This window comes from Gopherus evgoodei, chromosome 18 (assembly GCF_007399415.2).
Source record: "Gopherus evgoodei ecotype Sinaloan lineage chromosome 18, rGopEvg1_v1.p, whole genome shotgun sequence".
NCBI lineage: Eukaryota > Metazoa > Chordata > Testudines > Testudinidae > Gopherus > Gopherus evgoodei.
The window spans coordinates 22,489,388-22,514,067 of NC_044339.1; the positions used below are offsets into that span (position 1 = coordinate 22,489,388).

Genomic DNA, 24,680 nt, shown 5'->3' on the forward strand with positions numbered 1-24,680 from the left:
CACAGGCATCCAGCACTGGCCTTTGGGTCTGGAAAAACTGTAACTCAGTCATAAGGCTATGTTTACACTACCATTTATAGCGGTATAACTTATGTCACTCGGGGCGTGAATAAGCCACCCCCCAAGCGACATAAGTTACACTGATTTAAGCGCCGGTGTGGACAGCCCTCTGTTAACAAAGCTACTGCCGCTCGTTGGGTGGATTAATTATTGTGTCAATGGGAGAGCTCTCTCCTGTCAGCATAGAGCAGCTATGCTGGAGATCTTACAGCGGCGCAGCTGCATCAGTGCCACTGTGCTGCTGTCAGCTCTCTAGTGTAAACACAGCCTTAGATTGAAGCCAGTGGCTTTTTTGCCTGAATGAGCTATTCAGGATCAGGTCCAGTGAGTAACCCTCACTTGCCACACACCTGGGCAGCCCTTATCCTCATCCTCAGGTAAAGCTGTGAATTGTTTCACCACAAAGTTGTTGGCAGGAAGTTGGCAAACATTGCTCTTATCTGCCCCTTCCCAGGTGAACATGATGACACTTGCAGAGCACATCATTGAAGCAACGCCTGACAGGATCAAGCGGGAGAATTTTGTGCCAATGGAGTCACCGCTGGTGGAGAGGACAGAGAGTGCTGCCATTAGCACCACGATGAGCTGGCTGGCCAGTTATCTTGCTGATGTGAATCATATACCAAGTGCTGCACAGATAAGGTCAGCAACACTAACCACAAGACAGGCTTGGGCATGTCCCCGTTCCACTGCAGATTTGCTGGTCTGATATTGTGTGTGTATGTGTGTGTGTATGTGTGTGTGTGCTCTTTGACCTTTGGTTTTGCTTTTTTATTGGGTTTAATGCAGGTAATTCTAGGACAGGCACACTTGGTCTCGCACATGCAAACATCAAGCAATATAAACAACTGCCTTCACGCTTTCCTTTGTTAGGTATAACTGTAAATTGACGGAAAAGTGCAAACCTCTGCAATAAAACAGATGCTTTCAGATCAACAGATTCTTGTTTGAGACCACAAGGAAAGTGCAGCTGGTTAAACAACAGAGTCTGTTTGGCTCTACATCTGTAATTATTCTGTACCCCGACTGCTTGGGTGCCAATAGCGTGCCTGATATACCATGTCTCAGAGGCAACCACTGTAGGTGCTTCAGCGGGTTGGCCTTGAAGGGGCTAGATATGGTGGGTCCCAGAAACCACTCAGGCACATGGCTAAGGGAGTGTTTTTATTAGGGCTGGCAGGAAAGGGGAAAGGTTGCAAATACACTAGGTACAGAGGATTAAACAGTTATACAGTAGAACCTCAGAGTTACAAACTGACCAGTCAACCACACACCTCATTTGGAACTGGAAGTAAGTAATCAGGCAGCAGCAGAGACCCAAAAAAAAAAAAAAAAAGGCAAATACAGTGCAGTGCTGTGTTAAACGTAAACTATTAAAAAATAAAGAGAAAGCAGCATTTTTGTTCTGCACAGTAAAGTTTCAAAGCTATGTTAAGTCAATGTTCAGTTGTAAACTTTTGATAGAACAACCATAATGTTTTGCCCCTTTTTATGGTACTGAGTATGGGGAGGCTCTTGGATGACATCCCAGAGGATGTTAGGAAGAGTTCCTTTTAACTTCATGTTATACTGCAAAGCTCCCCTCCCCTCACTGGGGCTGGCAGGAGAGGGGAAAGAACACATTTTCCCAAAATATGGCTCGGAAGATAAACCCCAGCACTGGTCACAAAGGCAGAAGCCAAGTGCCAAAACAAAAGTAGGATGGAGGGTTTTAGTGTCTGTCTGTAATCCATGGCAAGTGCCTAGTGACAGGTGTTTTAAAAATGCTGATGGATTCAGCTACAGAATCCTCCAGATCTGACCCAGTCATGATTGTCAGGGTATGATGATTAGCAATATTAATCCTACACACTCACTGATTTTGCAGATAACTTCTGTAGACTGTCTGTTCTAAATAGTCTGTCTGTTCTAAATAGTAACTTCCATCGTAATTTCACACACTGAAGATGAACTCAACCGCTGCAGATGTCAGGAGAATTTTTGTGTCTTGTTAGAGGCTACGGGAAGACTTCTCTTGGGAAAGCAAGGCGACATTAATGCCTTGCCCTCTGCATCAGAAAGGAAGTGAGCAGCGTAACATCCCACAAGAGTTGCACGCCTGTCTCACTTTACCCAATTTCTTATGTCCTATGACATTCCCCTTTGGGAGCTGCTGGGATTCTTGCCTTTTATTATAAATGGTATGTGCAATAACCTGAGCTTCTGAAGTTGGATCACAGTGCAGAGTGTAGCTAGGCCGTGAACCTTGGGGCCTCCAGCAACACAAAGAAATAGAAGACAAGGCAGCCCTAATGAAACTCATTTCATAGCACTGGAGTCAGAAACTCCAGATCATTCAAAAAGATTAAAATGGACTTTAGTCTGTTGTTAAATCCTAATCTGAATGTAACAGTCCTTATCTGAACAGCAAAGAAATTAACTCCACTTATTTTAGAGCTGCCCAATTCCCAGGAGAGACCGCAGGGCTATTGACAGTGAGAGAAGCTCAGCCACCTCTGAGAGTTTCTGCCTCTGCATTTGTATCTCTGACTGATCCACAAATATTTCTGAGATTAAAAACTAGAAATCAAGTTACTGGAACAAATTGAGCTCTTTAATTCTTCCCAGATGCGCACTCTGTGTTTGGGCACAGTTATATCTGCATGGCAGAGCTGTAACTAGACATTTTATCCTCCAGGGCATGCAAACATATTTGTACCCCCTGCCAGGGTTATTTTGGCATGTCTCTGCCCCATTTTTCTGCCCCCCACAGCTTTGCGCCCTGAGCAGCTGCCCCACTTGCCTGCTCTGGTTATGGCCCAGTTGCATGGAAAGCGCTGAAGCAGTTGTGCTGTTCACATGGTGAGTTCATGGCAAACAAATAGCAGAATTCAAGATCGACCTGAGACTTTGAATTCCCAGAATACTATGCATTAGAAGATGAGTGGAGAAAACCTTTCCAGCCTTGGTACCAAATCTAAACTTAGGAGAAAAAGTAAATTGACCCATGGTAGACGCCTGCTCTGCTCAGGGTGGAAAGATCAACTCCTTTTTAAGGGTTTCAATAAAGACAAATTTGTTGCTTGTTTTGAAAAATCCTTTCACACAAACCTTTTTATAATGACAAAATAATAATTAGAAAAAAAACAGAGAAATTACACTGTAATATACGCAGAGCATTCAGTTCACTGTGAGCTAAATCCATTCTTGGGAGGAATCAGTGGAGTTACACCAGAGGTTAATTTGCTCTGTGCTGTTTAAAGATGGAGGTGAAACCATCCTACACAGGAGTCATGTAAAAGGTGAGGGAGGCAAAAATATCACAGATCATGGAACAGAATCCCAAGGCCAGTGTTCAGCCTGCAAATTCCACTGCAGCCAGGTGCATTCAGCATGTCACAGGGCATGGACCTCCCGGGGCTTTGGGTGGTGCAGTGTCATTTGGAGAGGTAACTTTGCCCTTGCACATAAAAATGTAATAAGCTACTAGTCATGCCAGTCCTGCTTCTCTGTGACAAAGTGTTCCTTGTGTGCCTCTCGTTTCAGAAGTCTATACGGTGAACCCCTGACCCCTTCCTCAAACACCAGCTTGAGCCCAGTAGGCTCACCAGTCAGTGAAATACCTTTTGAGAAACCCAGCCTTCCTTCAGCCGCAGATTGGTCAGAATTTCTGAGTGCATCCACCAGCGAAAGGGTAGAAAATGAGTTTGCACAGTTAACTCTGTCTGATCATGAGCAAAGAGAACTCTATGAAGCAGCCAAACTTGTCCAGACAGTGTTCAGGAAATACAAAGTAAGTAGCAGGAGCATCCCGCCTCTTTGCCTTGGGTGTGTGGAAGTAGACTCCATTAGAAAATCAAATGTAGACTATATATTTCTTAGACAAAATAATTCTCCCAGTGTGTCTTGTGTAACCCTGTTAATTCTTACCCTGGCACTCTCATGCTGCTGAAATTTGTCTAACAAGCTAGCAAAGGGAGACAAGTCCATATTTTAGTATGTGGTGATGCTTCCTCTGCAACAGTCTAGCAATCCACAAAGCATAGCAGAAAAGTACACATCAAAGTGTTTGTTCAGCTGCCTGTTTTCATTCTCTCCTGCAAACTGTCATACTCATTGTTTGTAGATTGGGGGGTGTTCCATCATCTTCATAAATTACTAATAGAAACCCCTTCTTTAGAAAAAGGAGGGTGCTGCGATGGTAAATGGGAACCGGGGGTCATACTCAGGCTGCAGAGAGCCATTACCTCTCATCCTCTCTCTTGTTTGTTCAGTGCGATTTTATGCTGACTCGTAACTTCTTCACTTTTTGTTACAGGGCCGTCCTCTCCGAGAACAGCAGGAAGTGGCGGCTGCTGTCATTCAGCGTTGTTACAGAAAATACAAACAGGTAAGCGAAGAATTGAGTTTCTGTGAAATAATGTGCACCTGTGAATACTGGCAGCAGATTCTACATATATTGGGAACTGGCGCAAAGAGAGAACCTCCAAAGTGTGCTTTTTAATATGCAGTGATAAATATGCAGAATGTGTTATGATTAAGCTCAAAAGTGCAGAAAAATCACATTGTAAATCTAATTTCACAAGCTGTTTCCTTGAGAAGATTTTAATTTCTGTATTTTCCCTGGTTTGTTATATATAGTATTACCAAATAGTCCTGCAACTTATCTCTCGATGACGTGGTCTGAAACTAAAGCAACTGTGTGTGTATAGCTGCACATCTGGAGTGAGGAACAAGCTGTATTTCATATTTACCTGTATATTAATATATTATTATTTATCAAAGTGATTACATTGTACTCTTACTAGTTGCTTTCCAAATTTCATTGTGAAATTTAAGATGGTTTTGTGCTTAAGACGAGTTGGACTGCAGAGGGGGAGGGGAAAAACACATGTCAAATTTTAAAAATATGAAAAATCCAGTTTTTCACTTGCTAGAATTTGTCCTGGGACTGAAACCTTTCCACACACTTTCATCTGGAGCCAAGTTTTAGGCTGAGTCTTCAGACCCGGAAATAAGTTTTTGGTTGTTTTTTTTAATGGGAACAATGAGCCCATTAGCACCAGTTCAAACACACTTCTCCCCCCAGCTCAGACTGACTGACATCTGGGATGACAATATTGAAGAGGCCCTTACATAACATTCAATTAGAAACATTTATTTGGGAAAAGCTAACTAGTGTTGGATCACCGTAGAGTGACGTTCTGGAGCGATGCTTCGTATAATCATAGTGTGAATTCCCTTTCAAATATTGCTCCACAAGGTTTGTTGTGGACCCCGGAACCATTTCTTTTGGGAGAAGATGGTCTGGTCAGGTGTTTGTTTTTTGTTTCTCAGTTCTTTATTTGCAGCTCTAACGTTAACTTTGTATTTTCTGTTTTTCCCCTAAGCTTACTTGGATAGCCTTGAAGGTAATGAATCAACAAACACTGCCTTGGAAACTGTTCCCTTTGAGTTACAAACTTTCACATTCAATACAAACCAGGAAAACCTGGTATTCAGTGAAATAATTTGATGATGCCCAGCAGTGAATGTATGTGTCAGCTAGACTGCTCTGTGACAAACACAAATCCCCATTGTAGAACAGAGATGGCGTTGTGTTACCAGAAACACATCACATTAATATAGAAGCACACTTAATATTTCTAAATACACTTATTGAGTAGTGAAGGGCTGAGATGAGGAGACTCTATCAATGCTAATTCTTAATCAAGAAACATTTTGCTCTGAAGCTGTTCTTAACATTATCTTTATAAGCAACAAGAACCTTTACTGTCCGCAGTGCTCTGGATCATTAAATTGCTCCCAGTGCTGCTGGGATCTGTTAGGTTTCATTATTTGCCTCCATGGTCATAGACAACATGAGGGAATATTGATCTGAACAGCCACGCAAACAATGACATCAATGCTTTGTCTGTATCCATGAGTATTTTTAATTTTCAGCTTTAAAAACCTGTGCACTGAATTCCCAGTTACAGTGCAACTTGTGTGTTACTGCTAATACAGTAATGTCCTGTTAGAATTGTCCTGTGACAATATTGTGTGAGCGTAACAGCCTGTCTCCTACCTGTGCAGCACCCTGACCATGGCAGTAATCAGTATCAGTTCAGTGTTTTCCAATGCTTTCAGGGTACCTAAGACACAAGAGTGCATGTTGTTCTTTCGGGGGAGATTTAACGTAATATGAAGATGGGTGTGTCCTCCTAGAACTGTTCTTCCACCCCCAGCTTCCTCCTTCACCAAAGACTTCATATTGGGCCAAAGCACTATTTTGTCAAGGAAGGTGAATGTGTCTGTCATCATTCTGCTAGACTGGCTGGAGATACTCACTTGACTGAAGCTAACTACTGTTTCCCTTGTTCAGCCTGAAGGGAGGGGGAGGGTGTGTGTGTGTGTGTGGGGGTTAGGCTGGACAAAGATTTTTAATGCATAGGCAACAAGACAAGTTTGGATGCAGACCTGAGTGATATCTAGAGCTGTGAGTCTCTCATCTCATATAACTTATTACTGTGTTAAATCCCTGTATTAGTTACATCAATGACTGCAGGTTTAGACAGACATAGCTAGAGTGTCACTGTTCCACCTTTGGCCCTTTGTTCAGGGTGTTGTAACTCAGCCACAGAAGTCCTCTCTGGGCTCAGAATTGGAAAAGAAAAGATCAGCCTGAGAGTGAATTATTTTTAAATAGCTAATTTAAAACCAAACTTTGGTTCATCTAATTATTAAGAGCTTATTTAAAAAAATAAAAAATGACAACAAAATGTACCAGCAACCAACAACTGCTTCAGTTCCAAAGAGTGAAATTTGGTAAATGTTGGTGTTACTCCATGATATGATGGGTTTGTTTGTTTTTTAAGAAGGGAGAACTCTCTGAAGCATGATATAAAACTGTCAGATATAGAGATGGCTGCTGCCCATGTGTCACATCTCTCCTGTAATTAGATGAGCAGTGAGTCAAAGGCTGACAAACTGTCTGGGGATATTTAACACTTTGACATATTCTTCAAAAGAAGACCAGCGCACATTAAAAGTCTGCTCTACACATCAGTTCAACATGCTAAATGTGGCCTTCACATATTAGTTCAGGTCTGCATTTACCACTTAGAAAGTAAATTGTGTGCAATTTTAAATATTCCTGAATGCAGATGACTTCCATGTACCAGGGAGGGCCATCTTGCATTGGTTATTTTGAAGGGAGAAAATGTAAAAGCAATTCTTGCCTTTAGAGAGTTGCTTCCTCCCCTCGTTACTGACTGTTCTGCAGAAGGCTGGGTAATATGTCTTTTATTATGCAAGGTAAACCTTATTATAGAAATCTGTTCAACAGAATGCAATAGCTGAGAGCAGTGTAGTACAACTTCCATGTTCATTTAATAGACCAGGCCATTGATGTTGGGCTGTGTACAGTACAGGGAGCTAATCCATGAGGTTCTGAATGAGGAGCATTCTGCCCATGTTTAGCAATCTTTCACACAGGAACTAGCCAGAAATAAAGCGCATCAATTGTTCAGGCATGTCTCAGAAAGACCCTAATGGAAAGCACCTCTTCATTGGTTAAGTTTTACAGATAGAAGGTTAAAGGCATAAAAGATTGCTGGTCTGGAAATAACCCGGTACTGGAGGGGGATTTTTAGTGTATGTGAGCACTAGTGCAAATTTGCAAATTCATTGCATGGGGTTATAACTTCATAAGAGAAATATCACTCTCATTTATAATGATTAAAGGAGTACTCTTAAATAGTTTAGGCCCAAAATTAGGCTTGGTTTAATACAAATGATTCTGAGAAAATCTTAGTAGTATCAAAAATTATTTCAGTCAAAATATTGTTTTTATTTGGATGTAAACAATATGAGCAACCCAAATATTGTCTTCATTACGTGACCAGCGTGAACTGCAAATGGCATGAACACTGAAAAGCAAAATAGTTTTTAAATGATCTGTTTAAAAGTGACATTTTTATAACTGAGAAGTATTAGAGACAATGTTTTTTTCAACATACTTTGTGCATTTATCAGCACTTTGTGTTTAGTAGGTTACGTTGTTTTTCCTTTATAGTCTGCTAGCTAGACATAGTCCCCTCTTGTTTGTGCAAGTTTTGACACAGCAACAGCTGTGTGCAGAAGAACCAGAGACCTTTATTCATCTCATGGCATTTGGCATCTTGTAATGGTGAATGTTGCTGTACCTATTTAAGAGTAAATATCAGTTCATCTGCAGTTGGATTACTTATGTACTAAAATGTATGTGCACTAGAAATATAAGTACCTACTACTGTAGACTGGACACAGGATCAGAACAGGTGTTCATGACTCAAAAATTAAAACATCTGTGCCATGTCTATATTAGTACTTACACCATTGTTACCAATTAGAAATATAAATAAATGAATTCCCCCAGCACAACTCCACAATTGCTGGCAGAGGTTGTACTATAGGTACTAATTTTTCTACTGTAGACTAGACCCTAGAACTGCACTAGTTTGTCACCGGGCTATATTTCAGACAGTTTCCTGGCACTGAGAAGATACTAAGTTTGGCCTAGTCATAGCAACAAGGAGAGAGAGCATCCTCCCCCATCACATTCCGGTGGGGCGAGAGTCTTGGAAGCCTGCTTTCTGCTGGAATGCCTTAGCCTCTTTTTGTCTCCCTTGCAGTATGCACTTTATAAAAAGATGACACAAGCTGCCATCCTCATCCAGAGCAAATTCCGAAGCTATTATGAGCAGAAAAAATTCCAGCAGAGCCGCCGAGCCGCCGTGCTCATCCAGCAGTACTATCGCAGCTACAAAGAATGTGGGAAGAGGAGACGACAAAGTCGAGCAGCTGCCATTGTACAACAGAAACTTAGGTGGGTCTGTGGTAAAGAGCTGAAAATGTACTCTGCTAGGAGAGAGAGGAGGAGAGCTAAGTTAGCATGTCTCAGTCACACTGAGATGTCCTGCAAGAACAGAAGTGCAGGAATAACCTAGTCTTCTAATAGTTATTCTTGTTGATGCAGTTTGTGACTCATGGACACTGGCATTACAAGGGAAAAGCCCAAAGCACAAAATAAATAAAATTGGATGATGATGCTTTTGAAATGAGAGCAGCATCCTGATTTCCGAATGGAGATCCCCACAGCAGGATTAGCTAATGGGAACATAGTAGCATGTGTGCTAGTTCTGTGGGCTTTGAGGTTCCTCCATGAGTCTGTTAAAGAACAGTTCACTCAGTTTATTCTCTCATCTTGGATTGCAAATGGCCTCATACAGAAAGCAAATTAATCAGCATCTTAGGGACTCTAGACAGCATTACCAGCAATGCATAAAAATCAATTTTAAAATTAAGGAGCTGATATACACATCAAAGGAGCATTTAAGGGACAGTAAATGCAGGTGATAAGAATTTTACTCTCCAACAAATGAGATGAGGCAGAGGAAAATGTAATAAAGGTAGCATGTAAGGTTCTTAAGGGCTTCTACTGTTTGTATGTTGGTATCTAACACAGCCCTGGACTATGCCACATTGCACAGGTAAGCCAGGTGAGAAATGCACAGTACACAAAGGATGATTATTCTCCTGTTTAGTACCCTTTCTCCTCAGTACTGCCCGTGCCCTGATGTTCCTTTGTCTGGGTTTAGAAGCAGTCTGCTCACCAAGAAGCAGGATCAGGCTGCTCGCAAGATCATGCGGTTTTTACGACGCTGCCGTCACAGGTATGACATCACTTTTATACGGATTTTCTGTACCTATCAGTTCTAGGCCATCCCCAGAGCATTGCAATGAGTTCACTATAAGAACCTGAATAGAACAGATTAGAATCACTGCAAATCTCCCTCATCATCAAGGAACAAAGCCGAGCTGCTTACAAAGAAAACTAGGAAAAAATCTCCAGATTGGGACTGTCACTAAGACACATTCAGCTGCATTGCACGTAGGGTAAAAGGCTGTGATAAATGGAAGCAGAACAAAGAAACTCTTAGTTATACTCCATTACTGAAGTTGGCTTTAGTGAAGTTGGGCTTGAGGAGCCCTGGAGGAGAGTTCAGCTGAATGATTGATCCCCCCCCCCCCCCCGACTATATCCTGTTTCACAGACTTTTCATTGCACCTTAGCCTCATAGTGCACCGTGTCACAGCATCCACTATACCTTGGAAGCATTTCTGTTTAAGACACAGATATACATGTAGTGGAGTCACAATGGATGAATCTGTTTATAATCTAGATAAGTTGAGCCACACAGCCCTCTAGGAGGGGAGACACTCAACAGCAAGCAAGTCAGTGCATATGTCAGCCACACCACATGTCTAAATAAACATTAAATTGGGGAATATATACACAAGGCAAGAGGGGTTTCCTAACAGTACCAGGAACGTGGGACAACACTGATTCGATTGTTTGCCTGCAACATGTGGCAGCTGCAGCTCCCGTAACAGTACTCTACTGTGTTGAGGTGACTTGCTTTCATGAGTTAATGAAAGGATCTTGTTTGTGATTAACTTGTCAGCCAAAACATTGTCTTGACTAGTAGAAATGAATTCAGAGCTTTCTGCATATGCCTCCTCCATAATAACCACACACTTATCTTGCCCAGTAAGATAAGGTAAAATACTTGAAAGCTAGTCAAACCAAAGAATGTTTAGTTTAGGCCAATGCTGGTTTAGCAAACTAAACTGAAACGGAGGGAAGTACATGGTGTTACTAGTATTTTGGTATAAGGTTTTAGAAATAGTCATTTTTGTATGAGGTCAGAGATACAGACTAGGATGAGGCTGGTGTAGCCCAAGCAGTGGGCAGACAATTTGCCCTGCAGGTTCATGTGGCGAGCAGCAGATGCAGCCCGAGAGAGGAGCTACTCTAGGTTTCTAAACTAGTGCCAAGTGCTCTTGATATTGACACAGCATTTTGTCAGGGGATGGCTGGCTTGTCCCTCACTACAACAAGGCAGGCAGAAGTGAACTCAAACGTTCACCTGATCATTCTTCATACAGGTCTACCCCCCATAGAACAGGTACAGAACTCAGAAACTGTAGATCCCCTCAGATCCCTTAGAAGGCAGGGCAGTCCACATTGAAGCTTTGTGCCCCCTTCCCTATGGCCAATGGAGCAGAGCTGCCAGAGACTCTTGTATTTGGCTGACTTTGACACCCCATAAGCGTACTTGCACATACAAAAAAGGTCCCCTAAAATTATCCACAGTGCAGAATCTCCCACCAGTGAGCCAAATACGTGGACTACACCACCATTCCCAGGCTTTTCAATAGGCCAGTCTCTTTTCTGACCTATCTGATGTGCAGTTTTGGCAGCTTCTCCTGTCCTTGACCCTTCTCCTTCTGTCAGCCTCTCCTCAGTTGCCCATTTCCTTAAAGTAAGACTCTGCGCGCTCATATGTACCTCAGGCCCATGAAGGAGTAGACCTTTCCTATGCCTTTGGCTCAATTCCTTGCAGTACCTAGTCAGATGGGGTCACTATAGCTGTGTAGAGACAGAGGGAATTAGGGGAAAAAAAGCAAGGAGGGGAGGGAAATTGACTGTGACCAAGAGAATAAATCTCTTCCTGCCTCAGGCACTTTGGCTGTAGCTCACTGCTCTGTACTCATGTACCATCTTGAGAGCAATTCTTTCTCTGAGTTCAGAGGGCAAATGCACTGTTTTGCAAGAGATCAGAGTTGTTTTGGAATGAATCCCTAATTCTTGGCTGGAATTAAACAAAAATAAATTCTTGTCTCCTATTTCCAAGGAAGAGCTGATCATAAATCCTAAATTACCATGCTCCCCTTCTAAACTGAAAATGTGCCCACATCCTTTGTGTGCTATGTACGTGTTTCTACTGCAGAATGTGCATGTGCTTTACTTGGGCAATTGCAAAGGTTTAACATGGATATTTTCTTATTACTAATCTTATCATTTGCAAAAGATTTTTACCTTGAGGCATCGTGGCATTGGAGAAAATTACAAACAAAAGTTTCAAAATCTCATTACTCAATGAAGCAGCATAAGGATTCCACATAAAAACTGTGGTCTGAAAAGGTCACACAAAGAATGGCACAGTGGATGTTGGGTATTTTTTGTGTTGAATTTGGGAATGTACCAGATTTATTAATAAAATTATTAGAGTAAATTTGATTGTATTCCCTTAAAAATGTAAAAGTGAGCACACCAATAGGAGAAGGCTCCTAGGTCCAGTGCCAATTTCAGGGGGTGAACCAGTACGTTCTGAAGTCTAGACTTGACTTACTGCTCTGGATGTTCTGGGTGGTGGGGTGGGAAATGTGACTAGCAGCACCTCCATCTCTCTAAAATGACATGACGGAGCTACTTCTTTCGCCTCTGAAAATTCGCATCAGCACACAAGATAGTGTGATGATTGATGCACTATGAATACCTTAGAGAGAGAGAAAAGAGTGATAGGAAGGAACAGAGAGAGAACTTAGCAGCATAAGAAAAGTGAGACTTGTTAGAAATAGGGGAGGGGAAAAAAGCAGAAGAAAGCAAGCCAGTCCTTGGCACAGACCAATCAAACTAAGTGTAAAGCCAGTGATTTCTTCAGCTGCAGAAGTTTTTAAACGTGTAACTTGTGAGTGACCATTTGCTAATTCTACATTTTTAAAATTTGCTTTAACCTAGTTCTGTTGGCCACATCTAGATATTTGAACTGGATACTGGAAATAATTCTTGCTAAGAGATTATTCTGTTCCCTTTATGCAAGATTCAGTTATGTGCTCTCCTTGGGCTTTCTCCTGGTAACTATTTCACTGATACTTTGTCTAAATCTGTTTAAGTTAGTTATGAAAAGCCCCTTTCTGTCCATATCCAAAACAGCTCTAAGGTACCCCTCGTGGTTTGTTAGATCTACTTATTGGCTCAGATCTTCAGTGGAGCAAGGCTGATTTATACTGGCTGAGGGTCTGACCCAGTGTGTTTAAGAACTGTGCTAGCTGGAGCTTCCTGTATTCATGAACTTTCACTTACTGCAATATCAGAGACAACAGTTCAGATGCCACTGGGTCAGTTCATGAGACCTACAGTTGGTTTGGTTACCTTGGTAACTGATACATGAACGTTGCATAGGATAGAAAGAGAGAAATGTGAGTTTCAATTAAGTGTGCATTGTTGGATGAAGACAGGATTTTTTGGAGCTGGGGCTTATCTCTGCTAAGATATATGCATCTGAATATGGGCAAACATCATGTAGACAAAAATAGACCCTCATTAACAAATTCTGTACACTCATCTGTGACAGTAACTCTTAAGGTAGGAGATGCAGAGATTACTATAGATCTTGGAAAAATATCTATTTGTCCATCTGTTACATATCCCCCGGAATGTGAAGGAAAACATGCTACCCTATCATGCTATCAGCATGTCTCACCTTGAAAGGGTTTATTATAGAGCATGAGACAGAACAGGCCTTTCAAGAGATGCACAGCTGAATAGTTCTGAATGTGGATAATGCTCAGGCCTGTTAGCCAGTGACTGACTCTTAGTTTTAAGTCTAAAAGTTGCAGTAATACCTTCTGCTTGTTGACCTGCCCTCCAGCACAGTGTCCATATGTGAGACCAGAATTAAAGGCTTGCAGATTTCATGACTCACCAACCATCCTCAGCTAGTCAATGGTTCATAAATAATATTGATTTAGAGCTACAGGGAAAGGTGGAACCAATGTCAGTTCTAACTGGGCCTGGCTTAACCGAATCGACACCCACTTGCAATCCACACAGTCAGCTTTCAGTAAACTGATAACATTCTATTTCCTTTAGTTTATATTTAAAATTTGTCTTCTTGAGATATCTCTGTAGTATTGCTAGACTGTGATTATCATCTGGATTATAGTCCTGCTGTAGCCAGTGAAATTAGGACTGAGATAGAAGACAGCCTATCATGCAAGGGAAGATAGGTTGGGGCTGGAAATGCCACCAGAACAACTATCTGTTTTCATTTTACTTTGTATTGCACTTTACTATCCTAAAATGTTCTGAACTCTGATCTGCTGCTGCCTGGTGAAGAGAGAAATACTTTGTCTTCCCTCCATTGAAGTGAAACTATTGTAAGGTTTCTTTGATGCCATGTGTATGCTAATAGCTCTTTGGTATTGTTTTGCTATCTGAAGCCCTCTGGTGGACCATAGGCTGTACAAAAGGGTGAGTTAGCTGCCTGCTAGCCAGTTTCTCTCTCTCTTCCATTTTAAATATTTTGCTTTCTGCTTGCTTGCATGGGGCTGCAGCCTAGATATGCCAGTAAGTTTCACATCCATTAATTATATGAAACAAAATACTGTATAAACTAACCCTATTGCAATTACTAACACTGCTGCTTTTCACAACAGGACAGAACTCTGCAGTAGATGTTACAAATGCATGAATAAGTGGAAAAAAAGGACTTTTATATCCATCACTGGGCATGCTTAGAAAGTGGTATTGGTGGGAACTTTACAGTATCCAAAATGGCTGTTAACAGGTTTTTTTAAACTTGAATGGGTCTGCACTGGCATTTGCTAAATGAGTAATGACTTCCTTCATAATTAAAATGTTGCAGCATTAATATTAGATTTTAGCATAATCTTAGCGAGCTCCTAAATTGTTTTAGCCTACACTAGATGGGTTTCCTTTTGTATTTTCTGACTGAGCTGTAGGGATGAAAAGGAGCTCTCCTCACTGTTTCCAAAATGGTTGGGCTTTAGTTTTCCTCTTCCTAGGAAGCAGTATTAGGTAAGTTACACACCTGGCTGCCCTGCCAGAGCCAGCTCACAGGTTTTTTTCTTTCTCAGCTGATATTTAAAATGAGAAAGAAGTGAAAATAGAAGGGAGAAGCTGGTGGTGTTATAATTATCTGAATAAGAGAGCTGCAGTTGTACAGGTCCCCTGTGCAGGGACAGAAATTTTCATCAAGCCAGTGATACAACAAACTGGGTGCTGTCCATGAAAAGGCAAAAATGAGGCTGAGATTTGTTACCACAGTGGAAGAACGACAATCATTATGTTCCTGTAATGCAGAGGAGTACTGCTTTCAAACAATGTGTGTATAAAAGCACCCAGCAAGACAATGCAGAGGACAAAACGCTATTTTTCTTAGGCAAAAAGCTGCAGTGGGCATATTTTATAAATGTCTAGTGGGAAGGTTAATTAGACAGTTGCACACACATATCTTATAAACTAAGTGTCACTGTAAATTGCCCTCTACCAGTGGCAAGGTAATTTTTTGTGAATTAACCCTAACTTCTGCCTGCTATTACTGAGTCTGGTGTGGCCCCGTCTCTTATTGACTTACTAACTGATCCTAAAAAAAAAATCTAGTTATTGAAATTTTTGCAGAATCCTGAGACTTCTGGCACTTGCAAATGTCTTTTCATTCACGTTCATAGGAAGAGTCATTTGATTTCTTTCCTCATTAAATCTGAAGTAAGAATCCTATGAAATGGAGTTCTAAACCCAGGTGTACCAAAATCCCTTCATTGTGCCATTTCTCTGAATCTGACTTCTCTGATGTGATACCTTGATGAAGGAAGGAGAATCTTGGTGCCATTCACAGACAGTTTCAGATACTGTTACTCTGCAAAGCTATCATCCAGCACAGTTTGGTTTATTCTCCGGAAATGAAGTCCAGTTCACAGTGAAGTGCTTTACACATCTTGCAGGCTAATTAGAGAAAGCATGCAGTATTAGTATAGCCTTTTCCCTGCCATACTCCCTACTAAAGGATTATTAGTCCATTGTTGTTTGCTATTCTAATGCTCTTTGCAGACTGAAGCTGGGATTTTCAGACATGAGAGTTGGGTGTTTAGCTCCTCACAGCCCCTTTGAAAATATTAGCCTAAGCTATTCATACTGAAAAGGAGAACTCACAATAAATTGTTTTTAGAACCACACATCTGTTTTCAACATATCAGCATTCACCAATTGCAAGGATGAATAATATAAGTAAAGATGATGAGCTTTTCCTTTACGCAGAAATATATTTAAATTGCCGTGTGGGGGGGTGAGTGTGGGTGTGTGCGTGCACGCAAACCACAAGTTGGTCTCACTTTCTCTCTGGAAAATAAAATAATTTCCTTGTCATGTGCTCAGCAGGAGAGACTAAAGCAAAGCACCAGGCACTCCATCCTCCTATTAGAGTTGGGAACAGAATCCTGCCTTCTAAGGCCTGATTGTGTGTTGCATTGGTGTAAAATGTCACAAATCAGAATAGCATCATTTTATATTCACTTTACACTGGTGTAAACGACTGCACCTGGTGTAGGACAATAAGATTCAAACCCCCAGTCTCCTGTTCTAGAAGGGAGTCTGTGGAGAACTTAGAGCAGAACGTAGGCATCCTGACTCCCAGTGTCCTCACAGTGTCACTGCTGCCTGACAGTTTTCTGAACAGCTACCAGGATGCTCCGTTACAAGCTTGTCAGTTTCACTCTGCTCCTTCTGAAGGCTTTTGTTGAGCAGTAGTGGAAGAGGCTAAGGAAAGGAGACTCCTTTCCCCTCTCCCAGCAGGAACTAAACACTGCATCTGTGTTTCTGAAGATGCTCAGTATTTTCCAAAGAAACAGCAAACTTAGGAGAAAAGAATCTAAAAGTTGAGTTTGGGAAGAAACAGGGAGGTGGCTTTGCCCTTCCTCCCAGTGCTGGGAAGTGAAGAGGGTTCTAGACTTATCATATGGAAAAGGGTCCAGAGACAGCACCCTAATTGGAATCCTACTAGCTGGAAGCTGGGACACTGTTTCTTACCAATATGCTGTCCTGTCCTGAATTAAATGGGGGACCTCGCCATTTTTCCTATTTAATGTCTGTTTAACTGAGTTAATAGGCATGGGGCTGGTAGGTATTGGGCCTGTGCAGGTGTTTGTAGCTACATATCGGTATTCTGCTTGCCACAAAGACCTGTGTTACGAGACTGCAGTGAAGATGAGCATAATTGCAAATTAACAATTCATTATTCAAACAGCTATGCTGCTTCCCCTCCAAACTCCTCTCCCACCATCAGTTTTGCTGCTGCCTTTCACAGTCCTCATCCGCTTCAGTGAATTGCTCTTTAACTCCCCTGTCCCCCCATACAATTAGTAGTTACCACTCCAGTCCTCTGCTGCTTCCCTTGTCACCTTCTGCCTTTTCCCTTCACCTGCAGACAAGAAGCAGCATAGGTTACCTGCTAAATTCACTTGCTCAACTATTGCAGAATGCATAAGAGGCTCTCATGCAAACTGCACTTCTTCCTATAGGACAGGCTATGAAGCTCTGAAAGATTTCTTTCCAGCTTCCCAGCTTTGCATGCAGGTAACAGAACAAAAGTACTGGATTTGTAGCTGAAATTCTTAACATTTACTCACTTTTGTTCTGAAATAATAAAATGATGAGACTTACACTTTAATGTCTCAGAATGAGCCAGTCAGGTTCAAAGCTGAACAGAAAAGCGTGAGAGGGCACACGTTAGGAATAGAGGAGAGAACAAAGAAATTGTGCCATCGTGCCTTTCCTAAAAGAATACATGCATGCTGCAGTCTCAAGATTACTTGCAATCGATACATCTTTCATGGTCTGCACTCTTAAGAGCCCGCGGAGAGGACTCTATAGGTGAGACTTTTGCATTTTAGAAACTTGATAGTTTCCTGAATGCTTGTGATGTAATAATAAACGTTCTGTAAACAAATAGCATCAGAATGAAGTGCCCTCTATTCTTCTTTATTCTTTTGTCAAGATCCACATATGGAAACTTGAAATTGGAGCGTTTGCTAGGTTTCTTCTTTGCGAGATGTCCCTGTGGGTGCTCCACTCCAGGTGAAGGTGCGTCCCTGCACGTTTGCTCTGAGAGTTTTGCAGCAGTGCCCGTACGTGTCGTGCATGCACGGTGCCTGCCTCGCGCACCGTTGGCTCCTCAATAGTGTGTGTGCGAACAGGACTCTTCTGTTCCTTCTCAACCATCCCCAGCCTGAGACGGAGCTCAGCAGTCCCATTGAAAACCTTCATTTTTTCCAAATAGATAGTAGTTTAAATCAGTAAATTAGGTTAGTTTAGATAAGTTACGTTTCAGTTGTTACCCTTTCGGCCTGTTTCAAAAAAAGAAAAATTATATCCTGTAGCTTAGTTAGAGGTAGTTAGGAAAATGCCTGGTTTGCCAGGTTTTAAAAGATGCATGGTGTGCAGAGAGGGCAATGCCTATCTCAGATGGACATGCTCAATGTGTCCATTATCTGGGGGAATCTAATATTCCCCAGAAATGTGGCCATTGCAATAAACTGAAAGCTAGGGCAGATAAAGATAGACCTGAGGCTTACACTCATCTTAATGGAAAAGTCCCTCAGATCCAGATCAGCCTCTGACCCTGAACAGGAATCTTCTTCTTGCCAAAGGTCACCAGTCTCCTCACCGCCTAGATCAGTGGTGGGCAACCTACGGCCCATCAGGGTAATCTGATTACGGGCTGAGACACATTTTGCTGATATTGATCATCCATAGGCATGGCCCCGCAGCTCCCAGTGGCCACGGTTCACCATTCCAAGCCAATGAGAGCTGCAGAAAGTGGTAGCCAGCATGTTCCTGCAACCCACTGCTTCCCACAGCTCCCCCTGGCCTGGCTCCTCTAAGGACAAATAAAATGGTGAAAAAGTAGGCAGCTTCCTCACCTCACAGAGAGCAGACCACTGCAAAATGTTTGCTGACCAAATTGCTCTCATTGGTGCCAGCTGCTTCGTGGCCCAGCACCGTCTGTGCGGCAGCCACAGCCGACACCAGCCGCTCAGGTGCCAAGGTTAATGGCTCTAAGTTGCCTGCTACCACCACAGCACCATCAATAGCACCAAAGGAGACAGTACCAACACCCACTCCTAATCCCATGCTGCAGGCTAATGCTTCTACCACAACAGCGCCACCTCAGTTTACTTCAGCACTGACTCCGCGCACTGCCCTTGGAACTGATGCTCTTAGCACCATTCCGTTTCCTGCATCATAAAGATTTGGTGGTCTCCCCAACTCCAGAATCCCCTCTATTAGTCACCAATGTCTCACTGAGGTCACCAGTACTGCACCATTAGCTCTCTCCAATACCATCACTGTTTTCCAGGGATGAAGGTAATAAGGTTGAAGGGTATTCTCCTCACACCATTCTTCCCTAGTTGGGACTCTGATTATTGCTGGACCACTGCAGTCCTCATTCTCATGATCTACCACCTTGTATGGTCGCTCGTGGATGGGACCACCAGTGTCCTTCCGCGGTCACTGGCCATACTGGAGTCCCTGGGGTCCCTATAGAAGGAACCATAGCAGGTGCCACAGTCTACGTAGGGAAGACACCAGACCTTCACCTACACCTTTGGAGGCTGTAGCGGTGGACAGAAGGGAGGAGTCCATGATTCAATAACAAGAGAACACGGCTCCAGACACCTCCCCAACCAATAATAATTCATCTCCTCACCAGACAAGGCTATTATGCCTCCACCGCCAACCACTGCAAAAAACTTTATCCACTTTCAGGACCTGTTCAAAAGAGTGGCTAATGAGCTTAAGATTGCTCTGGAGGAAGTGTTGGAAACTCAGCATGACTTAACCGATATCTTGCAGATATCTGCCTCCTCCAAGATAGCTTTGCCCATTAATAGAGTCATCATGGAACCTGCCAAGACAGCGCAGCAAACTCCAGCTACAATACCCCCAACCTGAAAGACGATGGTCCAAAAACATTATGTTCCCTTGATCTGCGGTCCTCTTTTCACACCCAGCACCAAACTCGCTGGTAGTGAAAGCGGCCAATCAAAGGAGCAAACAACAACACTTTTGGTCCACTCCTTCTGATAAGGAGAGTAAGACGCTGGATCTGTTTGGCCGCAAGGTATACTCTTCTTCCACACTACAATTTCGAGTGGTGAATTACACAGCATTACTTGCCAAATATGACCACAGGAATTATGGCAAATTTATGGAATTTATTAATAACATTCCTGAGGGAAAAGAGACGACAATTCAAATGTCTGGTCTCTGAAGGACAGATGATTTCACACTTGGCTCTATAGGCCACACTGGATGCTGCTGATACAGCTGCCAGGTCCACTGCTACAGCTGTAGTCATCAACTGTATCAACAACCTAGATACCCATCTTACACACAGCATCACCAAAGACGATACAACCAACAAAAATAATAGAGGCAGAGACCACAGCGACAACATCCTCCACCACCAGCGGTATCTCAACCTCGTTCCTCCAATAAGCAAATTTGAAGTCTTGGTTGAGGGTCAGGAAGACCTCTCACCCGTTTCAGCACTTACACCATCCATCCAGCTTTTTGGAGACCTTTTGCTCCCATTCTATCCCAATTGGGTGGCTATCATCACAGACAAATTGGCCCTGGAAATCATCAGATTGGGCTATACCATTCCTTTCCTGTCTATACCCTCCTCTCCACCCTCCCACTCCCTCTTCAGGGACCCCTCTCACAAACACTTGCACACCCTCCGTGTTAGGAGAGCACTGTCTTTTTACTTGGACAGGACCAAGCCATCTAGAGTCTCACTGAAGCTTTTTATCTCCACAGTATCAAGTTCTAAGGGTAACTCCATATCCACTCAAAGTATCTCTAGATGGATATCCAGATGCATTCAATTATGCTATCAATTAAAAGGCATACAACCTCCAGCAGGGATGAAGATGCACTCTACCAGATCCATATTGGCATCAGTAGCATTCCTGTACAACGTTCCCATTACATTTACAAGGCCGCCACCTGGGCCTCTGAACATACCTTTGCTAAACATTCTGCTGTCATGCAAGGCCCTCAGGCAGATACTTGACTTGGGTGAACTGTGCTATCAGTTGCTTTTCTGCCAACTCCAAAGCCCCTACCATCCTAGGCGAGTACTGCTCTTCAGTCACCTGGAGTGGAGCGCCCACAGGGACATCTCTCTTGAAGAAGAGAAGGTTACTCACCTTGTGCAGTAACTGAGGTTCTTAGAGATGAGTGTCCCTGTGGGTGCTCCACTACCTACCCACCTCCCTTCTACTTCGGAGTTAGGGGCAGACTCCAGGGTAGAAAAGGAACTGAGGAGTCTGGATCACGTATGTGCTATTGAGGCGCCAACAGCGTGCTAGGTAGGCACTGCGCATGAGCAACCTGTACTGGCACTGCTACAAAACTTTCTGAGCAAAGGCTCAGGGACGCTCCTTCACCTGGAGTAGAGCACCCACAGGGACACTCATCTTGAAGAACCTTAGTTATTGCACAGGGTGAGTAACCTTCTCATCACATTCAATAATGAAAATAAAGACCCAGATAATTTTGAAGGGAGAAAGATTCGGGGGACAGATCATTGATTTCAGTGGAGCTATGGCAAGTTATACCAGCTGAGGATCTGCCCTTGGGATTTTAGTGTGGTGCTCTGCAGCGGCTAGAGGGTTCAGTGCTACCTGTGAATGGAATTTATTTAACATAAGCATTCTCTTGTTATTGTTGCAGTTTAAATGGATTGTAGGGCATATCAGAAACTACAGGAAACAATTTCTGAAGGTGCAGTACATGTGCAGGTTTCTCCATAGGCTATACACTGTAGGATGGATGGGATTGAAATCTCTTGCAGTTACTCACTGGTATGAAATATTTAAATAGCTTGATTATATGACCAAAAAGCAGCCAGGAACATCAATCGCTTTGCTTTTATTTGAATAGTATATGATTTCACTGTCTCTCTGCATCACAGTCTGATATATAGTAAAACACCGATTCCTCAAATGTTTAAAAAAAGTGGTCTGAAGTTTCACTGTAAGTAGCTGAAATTAATGAGAAATTGTCTAAATTAAATATTCTGTTCTATTACAAGAATGTATGGGGAGCACAATTTAACACTTCCCACCTTTTAATGTACAGCAGACATGAGTGGATTTTTTTGTCCATTTCCCATTCAATGCTCATCTCTACCTCTACCACTAAGATCTACAGTGATAGTTCTTAGCCGACATGATTTTCCAGATAAAACAAAGGAATCTGCTTATACTATAGATGTAAATGGCTTCATGTTATTATATAAATTAAATAAAATATAACAATCCCTGACATCTGAGATAGTAAGGAAGCAGCAGATGTTCAGAGATTTTTCTTAAGACCTACCTTTAATATGACACATATAAGGAACTAACCACTACGTGATGTCTAGTTTGAGGTGCACAGGGGAGACTTGGTATTTCATTTATAATAACAGAGGAAAAAATATATTGCAAATGGATATAGATATGTAAAAATGGTCCACATTTGATTGTGTTCCCTCTGCCTCATATGTCAGTTGTCTTGTTATTTTTGAGGCAGTGACTGTGTCTTTGTACACATTTGCATGGTGCCTAGCTCAGTGGGGCCCAATCCTTGATTGGGACCTTTGGGCTCCGCTGTAATACAAATAATTAAAGAATGTGAATCAGGGAAGTACAGCCAGTGACTAATGACTTTAAATCAACCAGTTTTTCAGTGAATAATGGGTTATGTGCACAAGGGGAGTGTAAATACATCTTAGCATGATGCATCAGAAATCATTCCAAGTGCCCAGTTCTAATTTCACAACAAACCAGTTTCTGCTTCTTACTCTCTTAACCTGTACTACTATTATTTCTGTATATTTGGAAAATGTAAGTGGTGAGCTGCTGCAAGGTGTATCACCTGCGACTTTGCTGAAGCATAAGAGACTGTACAACTAGTACTCATTCTTTATTGCTGTAAATGTGCATGTATCAACATGCACACAAACGCTGTGTGTGCATGTACACACCACACAGTGCAGCAACACTTGTACACACACTGGATTAAAAACATTAATTGCAATTAATCACACTGTTAAATAATAGAATACCAATTGCAATTTATTAAATATTTTTGGATGTTTTTCTACATTTTCAACTATATTGATTTTTATTATAACACAGAATACAAAGTATACAGTGCTCACTTTATATTATTTTTATTACAAATATTTGCGCTGTAAAAATGATAAATATTATTTTTCAGTTCACCTCATACAAGTACTGTAGTTCAATCTCTATCATTAAAGTGTAATTTACAAATATAGATGGGTTTTTTTGTTTCATAACTGCACTCAAAAACAAAACAATGTAAAACTTTAGAGCCTACAAGTCCACTCAGTCCTACTTCTTGTTCAGCCAATCGCTGAGAAAAACAAGTTTGTTTAAATTTATGGGAGATACTGCTGCCTGCTTCTTATTTACAATGCCACCTGAAAGTGAGAACAGGCGTTCACATGGCACTATTGTAGCTGGCATTGCAAGGTATTTACGTGCCAGATATGCTAAACATTCGTATGCCCCTTCATGCTTCAGCCACCATTCCAAAGGACATGCTTCCGTGCTGATAATGTTCGTTAAAAACATAGTGCATTAATTAAATTTGTGACTGAACTCTTTGGGGGAGAATTGTATGTCCCGTGGTCTGTGTTTTACCCACATTCCGCCATATATTTCATGTTATAGCAGTCTCAGATAGACTCATAGACTTTAAGGTCAGAAGGGACCATTATGATCATATAGTCTGACCTCCTGCACAACGCAGGCCACAGAATCTCACCCACCCACTCCTGTAACAAACCCCTAACCTATGTCTGAGTTACTGAAGTCCTCAAATCGTGGTTTAAAGACCTCAAGGTGCAGAGAATCCTCCAGCAAGTGAACTGTGCCCCATCCTGCAGAGGAAGGCAAAAAAACCTCCAGGGCCTCTGCCAATCTGCCCTGGAGGAAAATTCCTTCCCAACTCCAAATATGGTGATCAGTTAAACCCTGAGATGATGACCCAGCACATGTTGTTTGATCTATTAACACTGTCACTGCAGATTTCACAAAATGCAAAGAATGTACCAATGTGAGATTTCTAAAAATAGCTACAGCACTCGACCTAAAGTTTAAGAATCTGAAGTGCCGTCCAAAATCTGCGAGGAATGAGGTGTGGAGCGTGCTTTCAGAAAAACTCGAACCACCAAAAAAAAAAAAATTAACCTTCTGCTGGTGGCGTCCGACTCAGATGATGAAAATGAACATGCATCAGTCTGCTCTCCTTTGGATTGTTATCGAAAGGAACCCGTCATCAGCATGGATGCACATCCTCTGGAATGGTGCATGAAGGGACATCTGAATCTTTAGCGCATCTGGCACATAAATATCTTGCAACGCTGATTACAACAGTGCCATGCAAACGCGTGTTCTCACTTTCACGTGACATTGTAAACAAGAAGCGGGCACCACTATCTCCCGCAAATGTAACCAAACTTGTTTGTCTGAGTTACTGGCTGAAGTAGGACTGAGTAGACTTGTAGGCTCTAAAGTTTTACATTTTATTTTTTAGTGCAGTGGTTTTTTTGCACATAATTCGACATTTGTTAGTTCAATTTTCATGATAAAGAGATTGCACTACAGTACTTGTATTAGGTTAAAACTCGTACTATTTTTTTTTGTTTTTTATAGTGCAAATCTTTGTATTAAAAATAGAAAGTGAGCACTGTAAACTTTGTATTCTGTGTTGTAACTGAAATCAATATATTGGAAAATGTATAATACATCAAAAAATATTTAAATAAATGGTATTATATTATTTAACAGCTTGATTAATTGTGATTATTTTTTAATCACTTGACGGCCCTAATTTTTAGTTTATATTATGATGTTTCAATATTTAAAAAAAAAAAAAAAGAAAGGCAAAG

At 41.9% G+C, this 24,680-nt stretch overlaps 1 protein-coding gene across 12 annotated transcripts in view; it reads left to right on the forward strand.

Annotated features, from left to right (window-relative positions):
* The window catches only part of CAMTA1 (calmodulin binding transcription activator 1), an 865,798-nt gene that overhangs the window by 831,668 nt on the left and 9,450 nt on the right, over positions 1 to 24,680 (forward strand). For 5 of the 12 annotated variants that reach the window (XM_030537782.1, XM_030537785.1, XM_030537793.1 and 2 more), the window contains 7 exons: positions 515 to 702; positions 3,586 to 3,832; positions 4,358 to 4,429; positions 5,430 to 5,450; positions 8,694 to 8,887; positions 9,660 to 9,734; positions 14,131 to 14,161. In XM_030537782.1, the coding sequence (XP_030393642.1) occupies positions 515 to 702; positions 3,586 to 3,832; positions 4,358 to 4,429; positions 5,430 to 5,450; positions 8,694 to 8,887; positions 9,660 to 9,734; positions 14,131 to 14,161 (828 nt within the window). Of the gene's footprint in view, positions 1 to 514; positions 703 to 3,585; positions 3,833 to 4,357; positions 4,430 to 5,429; positions 5,451 to 8,693; positions 8,888 to 9,659; positions 9,735 to 14,130; positions 14,162 to 14,346; positions 15,514 to 24,680 lie in introns of those variants that run through there. The other 7 variants (XM_030537786.1, XM_030537789.1, XM_030537787.1 and 4 more) reach the window with 5 other exon arrangements.